Source organism: Rhinolophus hipposideros, assembly GCF_964194185.1.
Source record: "Rhinolophus hipposideros genome assembly, chromosome: 11".
Classification (NCBI taxonomy): domain Eukaryota; kingdom Metazoa; phylum Chordata; class Mammalia; order Chiroptera; family Rhinolophidae; genus Rhinolophus; species Rhinolophus hipposideros.
Window position 1 is genome coordinate 69,946,569 of NC_138057.1, and position 14,261 is coordinate 69,960,829.

At 46.1% G+C, this 14,261-nt stretch overlaps 1 protein-coding gene and 1 long non-coding RNA gene across 2 annotated transcripts in view; one reads left to right on the forward strand and one right to left on the reverse strand.

Annotated features, from left to right (window-relative positions):
* Positions 1-1,002: 1,002 nt before the first annotated feature.
* Positions 1,003-14,261, reverse strand: part of BRINP1 (BMP/retinoic acid inducible neural specific 1) — a 170,015-nt gene continuing 156,756 nt past the window's right edge. The window contains exon 8 of the mRNA XM_081065271.1: positions 1,003-2,587. Within this exon, the coding sequence (XP_080921397.1) occupies positions 1,447-2,587 (1,141 nt within the window). The 3' untranslated portion in view covers positions 1,003-1,446. The remainder of the gene's footprint in view (positions 2,588-14,261) is intronic.
* LOC308504519 lies at positions 5,633-9,665 on the forward strand. The gene is made up of 3 exons (XR_013994383.1): positions 5,633-5,964; positions 6,078-6,585; positions 8,314-9,665. It is a non-coding gene; the product is annotated as an uncharacterized lncRNA (long non-coding RNA).

The following is a 14,261-nucleotide window of genomic DNA, read 5'->3' on the forward strand; positions in this document are numbered from 1 at the left end:
CCCTGAGATGGCCCCATCAGCCAACAGAAGTGATCTCCCTAAGACGTGAAGAGGCTGTTTGTCCTGGGCAGAAGTTTAGACCAGAGGTGTTCTATTTTCTCTTCCAACCCTAAGATGTGTGATCTGTTTCTTTGCCAATACAGAAATGAATTTCCAGATACTCAGAAGCATGTCTATCAAGTACCACCTTAGCAAAAAGATACACACATCATTCCTAGAGACTGAGTGATATCTGCCCAAGTCCTCTGCAGGAGTGCTTTGAAATGAGTTTTCCTTCTTGAGTCTCTCCTTTCATTTTAACCCCGAACCCCACACAAGGCTTCTCAGCTTTCATAGATGACACGTAACTGGCAATGTTAGTGTGTGTGCGTGCGTGAGTGTGTGCGAGTGTGTGTGTGTATTCTGAGTTAATCAAAGAATAATTTTTTTAGATACTCGGGGAGAATGGTTTGGAAGACCAATGCAATATTTAAACCTTCCTTGTTTTATTTTGTTTTGGTCATTGATTTTTATTCAAATTAAAATTTAATATGCAAAGCATTTCTTTTTGGAGAAAGAGGTGAAAGGGGTTTCTTGATTAAAAGAAGGGAAAAAAACGTTGAGACTGAAAGTCCGACCCTTGGCAGTTTAGTTGAAGGAGAAAACACCACAGTGGCAGCATGATTTAAAAAGAGGAGCACTGCCTAGGGACTCAAAAGGTGGGGTTCAAATCCTTAATCAGGCAGTAACGGTGGTAGCCAGGGGCACGCCATTTCTATTTCCCAGACTGAGCCCAGTAGTCCGACAGCCCATATCTAAGGTTCCTCATTGTTTTAACACCTTTATGATTCTATGACTGCCTCTCTCCCCAATCCCACTGTTGTCCAGTTTTAAAGAACTTCCATCTATTCAGCATGAAAGAAGCTAGATGGATAAGAAAGACAGCGCTGTCACTGCATCCCCACCCTTGTGTAAAAAGGAGTCAAGAGAACCACAAGGAATTAAGCAGAAAGAGGGAAGAAATCATAAGCGAAGAAATATCTTCTTTATCTATGTCCATTTCCTCCCACAAGGAAAAATGGCAGTGTCGGTTGTACATTACATATCTCTCTCTTTCTTTTCAGTGTTTAATCTTAGCACCTGCACAGCAGAGATCTTTACAATTCATTGCATATGCTCTCCCCCACCGCCCCCTCGATACAGCACCTGAGGCCTAAGAAGCACCTCCCTCCAAGCCCCTCCAATGGCCGAGACCCTTCTTCATGACAGAGTACAGAAAGAACAAACATGCCCCACGGATTTATACAGTTGCTAGAACGTTTTAGCTTCCAGCGGATGAAGATGTTTTCCTCCTTTTCTTCGAAGAGTAAGGACAGTTTACAAACTTTCGTTGGTTTCATTTTGCTTTGTTTGGTCCTGTGAACGTTTGCACAACCAAAGGGAAAGTGCGTGGCACGGGGTCCCAGGTTAGCAGAGTTTGGCCGTCATCTGGTCCGACTGTTTGAGGATCTCGGTGTTGTAGAGGTCCAAGGCGTGGTTCACGCGAATGATCTCGCTGTTGGTCAGTTTCAGGCGGTGCTTCAGCATACAGGAGAACAGGTCCAGCTGGGGCTTCCCCGGGGCCACGGGAGGGGCCAGGCGATTGATTCGGTCCCGAATGTCCAACAGCAGGAGCATCACGGAGGAGGAGGAGTAGAACGGGCCGCCCTGCGTGTAGGACTGGTTCACCTGCTGCACGGCGCTGCGCAGGAGGTCGGCGTTGAACCTCAGGCTGTACCCGAACACCTGCACGTCCGAGATCTTGATGTAGAACTGCCTCTTGGAGGGGTCGGACAGGTCCACGGGGCCCTGGCCGGTCTCGTTGCGCAGGAGGGTGGTGAGCCGAGTCCGACTGCGTAGGTAGATGTGCACCGTCTCGAAGAACGTTTTCCACCGATTGCCCAGCAGGAGGGTCCAGTTGTAGCACTGGCTGTTTTGGAGACGGACCTTCTCCCAGCGCGGGTAGCCGAACTCCCCGAAGGGCATATTCCAGCCCTCCGAGTGGCTCCCACTGAAGGGGTTCACGTAGACAAAGAACATGGGGTCCAGGCTGCTGTTGCGCATCTGGCAGATGCGCATGGACATGCCGATCACCATATGGATGAAGTCCATGCGATTCTTGTTGCTCTTGAGCGTCAGGGACATGCGCTTGCGCCACCGGGGGTCAAAGAAGGTGTCGAGGCGGATCTCGTTGCTGATGAAGGTGGTGTGGACGTAGAGGCGCGAGTCCATCTTCTGCAGCAGGTACTTGAGCTCCAGGTCCTGGAAGTCCAGGTCGGTCTCGAAGCTGATGAACTGCTCGCTCCGCTCCGAGTCCACGTTCTGCGGTTCGCAGCGGCCTCGGTACAGCTTGTAGCCCTTGTTGCAGGAGCCGCAGAGCGAGATGTTGGCCAGGCTGCACATGGCACAGCTGTTGTTCCCGCCTATGATGCAGGGGATGGGGCGCTGGCACAGCGTGGTGCTGCCATGGCACACGCAGCTCCTCTGGCTCTCCAGGAAGGTGCCCCAGAACCCGTTCTCGTTGCAGTAGAGAAGCGACTGGACCCTAGCAAGCCACTGCTGAATTGTCCTGGGGGGGTAGAGGGAAAACGGAGAACGTTAAGCACCGTGGGTAGGATGGGAGTGATGGTTACCCCACTGATAATGCAAAGTGGAGATGCCCCACGAATAAAAGCGCTGGGTCGACCCGTTACCACAGGAAGGGCCCTGAGTGTAAGTTATAAGAGCTACAACGTCAGGCCTTCTAATGCCACAGACCTGCTCCATGACATCGTGCTTCACCCTTCTAGAGTTCAGTGTCTTCATCTGTAAAGTGATGGCGTTCGGGTACCTGTGATTTGGGGTCTCTCTAGCTCTATGATTCCATTTACATGAGCACCAAAGAAGTTTGATCCAGGAAATTAAAGTGTTTAAACTCAAACACCCCTGCTGGATAACAACAAAATAAAATCAGCAATGGATAGTAACTGAGGGGTTATTCCCTTTATCCGGCATCAGATGCTTCAGCCTTCTTCACAGATCCTCCCACAAGGTTATAAAACATACAACAACGTCAACAAAAACAAACTACATATTATATTACTCTAGAGGCCGTGTGGTGCTTTCATGCTGATGGTCTGACATGCTCCTGACAATAGCTGTTCAAATCATGGAGGAAAGATGTTTCACCCCCATTTTCCCAGAGCTCCAGACTCTCAATTCAATGGACTTTCCATCGCAACATGCATCTCTAGGTCGCCCTCCCCGCGACCCCTCAACACCTTTATAAACAATAACCAATCCGGGCCCCAGATTCCCTCCAGTGAATCATTCCAAGTAAGACAGATACTCAATCGGATAAGAAGAAACAGAAGAATAGGTAAAAATATGTAAGGCAGTCAGCTTAGCGGCCTCTCATATTCCCTCATTTTTGTGCAAGTCACCCCGGCTGTCTTCCACGCTACGAATAAGCCCTTACATGTGTCTAGCACTTTTTCCCCTGTAAGGGCACATTCACTCCCATTTTCTCACTTGGGCCTCACAGCAACACCCTGAAAATAGCTTTGGACTTCAGGTCAGTCTGAGATTTCTTAAAATCCTGGCTCCCGCACATATGAGCTGAGGTAATGCTGGGCAGTTACCTTCACCGTCCTAATCATCCCTACCACATAGGGCTGTCGTGAGGATTATATGAATTTTTATGTGAAAGCTTAGCCTCAGACTTGGTAGTTATTAAGGGCTCGATAAACGTTAGCTCTTGTTATTCCTGCAAAGGGACTGTCAGCTCCATTTTATAGACACAGCAATAGAAGCTCAGAGGTGAAATGATAGACGAAAAGCCAAGCTGTGTGTGAGGAGAGCAGTCTCTTGGCTCATGGCTCTGGCTTTTTTCATTAAACGTCAAGCGAGAGTCAAGAAAGCCTTTCTGAAGTGGTGATGTCGATGGTCACGATGATGGTGGTGGCAGTGGTTCATGGTTCCCACGTTAGGATGCCGGGCACCGAAGCTCTTTTTCTGTTGTATGGGCTATAGTAGGAAGCAATCCATCTACTCTGTCATGTCCACCAACAAGCCACATGGCCAAGGCCAAGAACAGTAAGGTCGGTGGTAGACTCTAATAGGGAAAGCATCTATGTCGGCCCAAGCAGGGCGGAGTTCAAAGAGCTCAGTTCTGTAACCAGCAACACATCGCTTTGTCTTTCGGCCTCAGTACCTGTATCCAAAATGAGAAGAATATTGGCCCATCTTATGCGGTGGGTGGGAGGATTGAGTGAGATAATGCATTTAAAGCATTTAGCACAGAGCCTGGCATAGAGCAATTATTGGAAAGGTAATAATAATAATAAGCACTCTTATCCCAGAGAATGAGCTATTCCTTTGAAGGTATTGAGACACTCTCAGGGATTTCACTATCTCTCTGGAGTTTGAGGAAAACCGTTTTGTCATATGGGACATTTGAAAATGGATACTGTTGAAACAGCTTCCCAGGATGCTTTGCTTTAAATGAGTTGCTTATCAGCTGAGAGAAAATGGAGGAATAATTAGTGCTCTCCTCGAAACTGCTCTGCCTTTTAAATCCACAGAACCATCCAGTCCCCAGCAACAAAACCTCCCTCACAAAATTCAAAACATTATATTGAAACCCCTGGTTTTCTTGTCAGTTTCCCCTCCACTCCCTAAGGCTCGAGAGGGGGAGATGCCGTCTTCTCTGAGCATCCAGCCGAGAGCCTGGCTCCGTATTAGTGTTTGCTGAATGAATGAATGTTTGCTGAATGAATGAACAAAGTTAATATTTTTCTTCTTCTTTTTCATTAAGAACACCCAATTCCTGTTCTCCCCTCTGGACTGCAGTATTAGTTTTCGATACCGTCCACCCACACAGCTTCAGCACCTCCTCCCCCCAGTCTCTGCTGCGTGAGACCAATCCTATTACAGCCTGGAGAACAGCAGCAGGCCCAGCCTTTAGGAAACGGAGCTGGAATAGTAATGAGCTATGAGGCTCCCACCTCCCAAACCAGAACATTGACTGAATATTGGCCATGAGTCATCTGATATTTTTGTGAGCTGCAGGGACCCGCCACACGTCTCTGATTGCGCGGTTCCATCTGACGACAGCGTCATTTCAAAATGCCTCGTTCAAATGGCCCACACTTGCCCCTGTCACTCCCTCTCCAAGTGACAGGACAGTACCCCATTTAGAACTCCTCTGTTCCCATCTGCAAGGCATTCTATAACCCCGCAGAGCACCCCCTTTCTCGTGTCTCATCATTGGGGTCCTTTGTCAGGACTGCAGCCCCCACTCCTTGAATCAATGCTTCATTGTGGCTGAACTCTCAGAATCCTCCATGGGGGAAACAGAAAAGATGAAAGTTCCTGGTGGTGCTGCAGTAAGCAACGGGCTAGTGGCACATTAGGATTCCAGCCCTGTCGAGCAGGAGGGACTGGGGACAGAGGCCCTCTGAGGCGCGTTAGCGAGCTGCATGGCACCTGCATCTCCTGACCTCAGAATAATCATGAGGTTGTGGGCTGTATCAAAGAAGGCATTAATGATACAGCGAGAAGACTGCAGGGGGTGGGGGCTGACAGCAGAGGCCCAGGGAAAGAGGGTCCAGAGAAACAGAGAGAGGTGGAGCCTGGGGAAGGGTGGTAAGAGAGGAGAAAAGGACATGGTGTTGGAGATGGTGGGGGAAGTGAAGGAGCCTGACCTATATGAGCAGACAGGGCAATGCAGGAGGAGGCAAATGAAGAGAGAGAATGTGATGGAATGAAATTAGAGTGGGTAGCACGAAGCAAAGAGATTCAGCCAAGCTTTAAATTGTCGTAACTCACAGATTCAGGGACTGTGGACAATGGATGGACCATTTGATGGCAAGTAGTCCTTTTCTGGAGAGGCGAGAGGTGGCATTTGGTGGGGGTGGAGGGTGCAGAGAGGGGAAGCTGTGTTACCAGTGAGTCCTGATTCCCAAGGTCAGTGAAATTTCCTTTGCTTTTTAATAATTTTGAGAAGAGTAAAATCAGAAAAACAAGCTCATTCCAGTGTTTTTTTTTTTTTTTTTTTATGTGTCTGTTTTTAACACAAGCAACTTCCAACAATGAGGACTCCAATCTCCTACACCTTCTCCATCTCCAGCTGGTACTCTAAGTGGTGACATTGATATTCAGAAGCCCTGTGCTGCTCAGTAGCAGGTAGCACTGTAAACTGGCCAAGGCAATCAGTGCTTACAACTATTGAGCACCACTGTATACCAGGCTTTATGCTGGAGGCTCGGCCCCACCCACCCCGCAGCACATATAACCACCCATCTGCATTACAGATGAAGACCGTGAGGCCTTGAGAAGTGAGAAAACTTGTTGGAGATTACCCCACATTCAGATACCAGGATGTGTAACCCTAGCATGGCACACCTCCTGCGAGGTACTGTCATGTAAAATGATCACAATAAGGAAAACAAGAAGAAGGAAGCCAGCCGCAGAAAGGCAAGACATTGGAATAATGGAAAAATACTGAAAGTTTGAGCATGTGAAGGGCCTATTATCACACTCCTCGCTTCCTCTGGACCTGCCAGGATCCCTCTCTTCCATTCACAGGTAATTGGAGCTCACCAATAAGTGCATAGGGAGAGGCTGGGGACCAGGGGTCAGAGGGACTGCGGTCTATAAATACCATTTCCCAGGCTACCTGGTGACAGCCTGCCTCAACCCTGGCGACAGAAGAGCAGCTTAATAGGCCAACTGGAGCAGGGTGAGTGGGAGGGGTCTCACTAAGGGCTGACACAGCTCTACTGCCAGGCAGTCAGTACGAGGTGGTGAGGACCAAGTTTTAAAATGCTCTTGTTTGTCCCTGGGGACCCAGAGCATGGTCCGTTTGCAGCCACAGCTGAACTCCAATACCTCTAAATCAGCATCTTCCTGTTGGATGGGATTTCGCTTCATTCTGATGGGGGGCTGAGAGGAAGAAGAAAGGCGGAAGGAAGGGAGGACAGGAAGATGCATTTTTATTTCTAAAGCTGACTGGGAAGCACCCACAGACTCACCAGGAACAGCTTGGAGCACAGAAGCAGAAATCTAGAAGCAGCCTCGGAAATGTTCAATCCTGAAGACTGAGACTCTATTGCTTCTGTGGAGGATTCCATGTTTCTTGAGTGCTCTCTGCATCATGGCAGTTATCCCTTGATCCTCCCATCAAGCCCATGAGACAAGACTCCCTGCTCATTTCGAATCTACTGATGCAGGTGGTGAAGGCCAGAGAGGGACTCTGACTTTCCCACCCTCACACAGCATGGATGCAGCAGACTCGAGCTCAGGGTTGCTAGATCCAAATGCAGTGCTCCCACAGTCCCTCCACTGTACTTCCTGGACCCTCTAAAACCCAGACTGGAGGAGACGCAAGGCTCCAGGCCACGCAGTCACCTACACTGCTCCCCTGCCGGCCTTGTCTTTGCCTCAGCCAGGATTTTCTGGCCACATGACAGGTCTCCCAGTGACACAGCATGGAGTCACTCATCATGCTGAGGACAGAGGCTATACCACCCAGGGCTGCCCATCAGTGCTTTCAAAGGCACACATCTCCCTTTTAGAACCACCTGGGTGGGGAGCCCAGCCTGGGATTCCTAATTCAAGCAAACCTCCTGCTGATTTTAATTGGAGGTTTTGCCTAAGACAGGAATGCAGTGTGGGGCCAGTGGCATTTGAGGGAAGAGCATACAAATCTGTGCCAAGGAGAGAGAGGGGGGAAAATAAATCTAGGCTAAAATAGAAAACTGTAATCCATAATTCCCATTTGCCTGCCAGGGGTGTTTCTTTAAAAGTGGAGAGGAAATGAAAGAAAAAAAAATGGAGTTCTGAATTATTCTGTTATTTATGCCCTGTGTTTCTTCCTTGGCATTTGTTTGACATTGTAATGGGTGTCTGAGTAATTTCGTGAGACTCCACAAAATATATACTCTCTAGGCCATAGACTAGACTGGGAAGATAAACAATTGTTTGTAGGTTTCTGATGATGCACTGTTTTTTGGGTGTGCTGTGTATGACTCTGTGTCATACACAGAGTGTGAGTGTGCATGTGTGTGTGTGTGTGTGTGTGTTTGTTTTAAAGGAATGATGCTAATAAAAAATGAATACATCGATGGTGACAGCATGCTTGGGGCTTAACTGAAAGAAGCCTTGGTTTATGTATATGCTCGTATGAATTATAACTGGCCATCAGACCCACTCTGTGTTCATCATTTTTCCCAGATAAATATTTAGCTTTTAAATCATTCCCCTCTTGAGTTTCTATCATTGCCTTAATAACTTGTTTTCCCTTCTCCTTCTCAGCTCTTCACATACCATCAGACCCTCATTGCAATAAGGAAGGAAAGACCAAGAGAAGAATTCTGTGGTCCCTTGCCACGATGAACATACTTTCTAGTCTGGTTTTGTGGAGGCAACAGGTCTTACTTGCAGAGGGCATGGGTAAAGTGTAGAAGGAGGAATGGGGAGAACAGCAATGTGAAAATCCAATAGAGGAGTCTTTAAAATTAGGTTGTCAGGAGCTTAATTGGGGAGGATTATGAAACGATTTTTGCAATTACACAATTCTGTGTCTGGGAGGAGGTGACAGGCAACACCAGCTGCATATTCAAATTCAGCTGTGGCTTTGGGGTATGGATGTGCTGGAGACAAGTGAAGGAAGGAGCCAGAAGCTTCTTTAAAGCTGACAGAACGGCGAAGAGCAGCAGGGTTCTCCAGGTGGAGGGCTGCAAGAGTGGTTTATTCTTCCTGGGCAGTAGTTAGGCAGAAGAATGAGACTCAGACCAGTAGTTAGGCAGAAGAATGAGACTCAGAAAGTAAGAAGGGGCTCATTGAGTCTAATGGGCTAACAGTGAGGTACAGTAATGGTTTTCTAGGTCAGTGATCTGGGCAGTCAGGTGGGGGTGAACACAGGAGTGGCAGTCAGTTAAGTTAATGCTGGACACCACCCTACCACTATTTGGCCTTGTGTATTTGACCTTGGATAAGTCATTTCACCTCTTTGATCCTCAGTTTCCTTATCTGTCAAATGGGGACGGTAATACCTACCTTACATTTTGTCTTCAGGACTAGAATTGAACATGCAAAGCTCTTGGGAGGTTTGCAGTGGAAGGAGGTTACGACTGACCATTAACCATTATTGTTACTGAGGACAAAGAATAGCTGTGTTTTATAAATGTTCCAGGTAAAAATATTCCTCTGGGTTACTAGAAAGCCCAGTTGATTATAGCTTAATATCCTACTCTCACCCGTTACTCACCCTCCACAGTATAATGAATGCTGTCACCACGATGCTTGAAGAAAGAGCTAGAGACGTGGGCTATAGAGTCAGAAAGAATTGCGTACTGAATCATAGGTCTGCTACTCATTAATTAACCTTGAGCTAATTGCTCGTCTTTTCTAAGCTTCAGTTTTCTCAACCACTGAAAAGAGTGATAATACAGTACCTGCAGGTTTGTTTGGAGGATCAGATAAGACAATGTATATAAAGCTTCCGACAGAGAGTAGGAGCAGTGTCCTCATGAAAAAACTACTGTGTTCCTCTGGAGCTCACCTAGAAAATGGTCCTTTTGAAATAGGTAATTATAGATTTAAAAATCCAGGGAAATGGTTCAATACATGTTACGGGGTCAGCTGAATATTGATATTAAAACAGCAACAACAAAACCTCTTCTTGACACTTCATGTCTTCTGTACCCCTAAATCATTAACAGATGGATTACAGATCTAAATGTGAAAAGTAAATAGTAATAATACCAACATCAGCAAAACAAGTTTTCGAAGAAAACACATGGGAACATTCTTATGACATTGGAGGAGGCCAAGATTTGTTAACATAGCTCCCCATAAAGAAAAAGACATGATTAATAGGGATGTATTAAGATTAAAACATATCCATCAAAAGATACCACTCAAAAAGTGAAAAGCCAACCCTTAATTAGAGAATGTACTTGCAATACCTCTAGCCAATCAAAGACTGTATTTATTTATGATACGTAAATAACTCCAGCACTGGTTGGATGCGGGGGGGGGGGGGGGGGGGCTGTCAAAGGCATGTATGCTGCCTGAGGTTTGCCACACCTTTCTGGGTCTCTTTAAACCAGAATAGATGCAATTATCACAAATTTTATTTATCTTGAGCAGGTTGTCACTGAATTATTTAATAAATGTACTTGGTCCCAGAAAAAAAACATAACAAAGTACAAATCAGTAAGAAAAAGTCAGATCCCCAGAAGGGAAAACATGCAAATGATGTGAATAGGCCCTTCATAAAAGGGTATTCAAAAGGCCAATTAGCGCATAAAACTCCACTTCATTAGTCATCAGGACAATGCCAATTAACATTGCAGTGAGATACTACTGCAGCAGGATGACTAAAATCAGATTAAAATAAAAACAGAAGAGATGGGAAACACTATGCATTGGCAAGGATGCAGAGGAATCCAAACCCTCCTGTGTTCCTGGTGGGAGAGAAAATCGGTTCAGCTAATTTCCAGGAAAACAGGAAGTATCGACTCAAATATCTATGAAGCTGAACCTATGAACACTCTTCAGTTCCAGCAATTCCAGGGTTGGTATACACCCAACAAAAGCGCACACAGAAGGTCACCCAAAGACATGTGTAGGGCAGCAGCACCATAGGTCATAGCCCCAGACTGGAGACTATGTAAATGACACCAGCATTACAAGAGATTTCTACAAAGACAACGGAATACTCTTGAGAACGAACGGGCCAAAACTATACTAAACAACATCCAGGCATTGCATCAAAGAATGAAAAGGTGAAAGTGGACAGACACAAAAGAGGCCATACTGAATAAAAAGAGGCAAAACTGCGCTCTAGAGAGTGGAGCAAGGAGAGGAGTAATTTTCTGGGAGAAAAGGTTCCTAGAAAAGGGGCACACCAGGGGTTCCTGCAGTGCTGATGAGCCCTAATTTATTTATTTAGTTATTTATTTATTTATTTATTTTTTTTTTTAAATCGGGGTGTTGTTGGTCACACGTGTGAATTCATATGGTGTAAATTCATTTTGCGGTGCACTTAATGAGGTTTTCACTTTCTGTATATGGGTATTACTTCCATAAAACACCTTAAAAAAATCACCCTTTAAAGGCAAGCAGAATAATACTTGCCTGAATACTTGCTGCCTGAATAACACTTCAGGCAGCAATACTTCCGATTTTTGTATCACTTTTAAACTTTCCCGTTGTGACATCACCTTTTAACGTTCTAAAGCTCTTCTGTTTGGGACTCTAATGTTGATCTTTACAACTTGTCTGTGTCCTAGGTTGGGTTGAGAGGTTATCAGTGAATGTCGTTTTACCAATATAACAAACTGGGCTCAGAGCAATGCGACTTCTTGAAGGTCGCCAGTAAATTGTCACATCGCTCGGATTATAACTCACCCATGTGTGGTTTGCTGGCCCAGGGGAGGGTGCAGAGGGGGCGGAGGGCTGGGAAGTGGCTGCGAAGGAGGATAAGAGAGAGCCATCCACAGAAATTGTAAGAACCTTGTTCTATTTCTGACTCAATGTTCTGAGCCTCCAGATTTTATTCCGAACAGGAAGCCACTTCTGAGCCCCAAGGGAGGAAAAAAAAAAGGCTAAAAACAACAAAAAGGGTCTGGAGATGCTTATTTTCTTGCCTTACGTCAGCCGAGTGAGTCAATTACCCTAGTTGTTACAAGTGCAGAATAACAACCGGGGAGGAATGGAGAGCTGACTAGTACTGCTGCGCTGCACAAACTCTGCACACCACTCCGAGAAACTCAGCCGCTGGCACGCACCTCCCTGCCCTGCACCCAGGTTACACACCCCTGGGTGGCGCGGAGTTCAGCCTCGCTGACTGCCTTCTTGTTACCCCATAAATACAGAACAAATGCCAAAGATGTTCTTAGCCAAAAGCTTCACTGCCCCAGGGGTGGGAGGGCACTTGAGGCTTCTGTGATTGACAGCCAACTGCCCCCGGCTAGCCCAGGGCTATCTGTGGGCTTGTACCTCTTCTTTAATAGGACAATTTAAGATACACTTAGAATAGGTCTTTGTCCCCAAATCGCCACCAAACCTCCCTCCCAAACCAATGGTCAGGGACTATCAGTAGCAATTTACTCCAAAGGGAATTGTCTGTGGGTATGGGATGGTGGATTTCTGGAATCCTGGATCTGAATGATGCTAAGATGAGGCCTGGTCCATGGGAAACAACCCGGACAGGTTATGTGACTTGCTTGAGGTCACACAAGTACTACGTGGAAGCCCAGAACCAGAATCCTCCCCTTGAGGGAGGATCTGGACACTGCCATACAGGTATACGGGTCACCTTCCCCCCAGCCTCTCCAAAAGGGACCAACAGCATTTTACCTGGGTGACTGTGCATTGGACAAAAGGAAATAGTCACGCTTTTCCAGCATTACTGGACACTGGCTCTGAACTGATACTAAATCCAGGAAACACAAAATGTCACTGAGGTCCTCCAGTCAGAATAGGTGTTTAGGGAGATCAGGGGATTGATTTTAGCTCAGGTCCTTATAGTGGGTCCAGTGGTTATTTCCTGCAGTTATTTCTGTGGTTCCAGAATGCACACTTGGAATTATTCCATAATTGGAATACTCAGAAATTGGCAGAATCTTCATCCTTCCCACTTTCGATACCCGCACTATACATATACCCACCAAATAATAAAATAATATTATAGAACATCCACTCCCATGAACCAGCTTCCAAGACAATAAAACAACAAAACATGCATGTAGCAAGGGGTGTAAACCTTCAGATAAACCCACTAAACGACAATCTTAATTGACAAGGGTTCTAAAGGGCAATTTTATATTACAAAATGTTTCCTCACAAGGTCTCTGAAGAGTGCAGTGCCCTCTGGACTAAAGTGTATTACAATGGAAAAATAGGCAAATGGTAAACATACTATGTGTGGCAGGAGGCCACAGACCCTTTCACATTAGATGAGAGGTCTCTGTTCCCTCCCCTGAATCTGGCAGAGTCTCCAATTGCTTTGACAATACAATATGGCAGAAGTGATTGACACAGTTTACGGACTCAGCTCTCAAGAGACCAGCAGATTCCGTCTCTTGGAAAACTCCCTCTTGGAACTCTGAAACCACTTCCAAGCAATCTGACAACCCTGCTGGAGCAACCACTTGGAAAGACCCTGGAGAGGGAGAACTGTCCAGCTGAGCCCAGTCTTCTTCCATCTCTGTGAAGGCACCAGACATGTGAGTGAAGCTCTCTTGGAACCTCCAGCCCACCCAGTTGCCAGCTGACTACCAACAAGTGCCTTCAGACAACTCCATGTGGAACAGAAGAATTATCCAGCCAAGGCTGGCACCGATTCCTGACCCATAGATCATGAGTATAATAAAATGATTGCTGCTTTAAGCCCCTGAGTTCGGGTCAATTTATTATACAGCAATAGATATTCAAACTACTTTATACCACGAGCCCCAAAGAAAACTCAGGATAGCTCTTCCCCATATATTACTGTGTCAGGCAGAATTCTAAAACTGCCCCCTGCCTCCCAAGATTCCAAGCTCTAATCCACGGAACCTGTGACTATGATATGACTTCCAGGATAGAGTTCTCTCTCTTTTTTTTCATTTACTAAATTTATTGGGGTGACACTGGTTAGTAAAAGGGTACATTTCTATAATACATCATCTATGTAATGCATTATGTGTTCACCACCCAGAGTCAGGTCTCCTTCCATCACCACATATTTGATACCCTTTTGACCTAAGATTGGGAGATTATCTAAGTGGACCTAATCTAGTCAGATGTGTCCCATTAAAAGCAAAGTTTGCTCTGGCTGTTGGCAGAAACAGAACTCAGAGACCTGAGCCATGAGAAGGACTTGCTGCATCTTTCTTTTTTTGAAGATGGAGGGGTCCTCTTGCAAGGATGGAGCTAAGGGTAAACCCCGGACAACAACCAACCAGGGAAAGGTGACCTCAGTCCTACAACCACAAAGAAGTGAATTCTGACACCAACCTGAATGAGCTTGCAATGGGGTTCTTCCCCAGAACCAACACGTCTTGATTTCTGCCTGTGAGATGATCCAACTAAACCATGCCTGTACTCCTGACCCATGGAAACTGAGATAATGAATGTGTGTTGCTTTAAGTCTCCAAATTTGTGCTAATTTGCTACACAGCAATAAAAAATTAAGATAGTTACTCTGGCCAAGACACTTCCCCTAATGAAATGACAGGAATAGATCAGATGATATTTTTGGTCCTTGACAA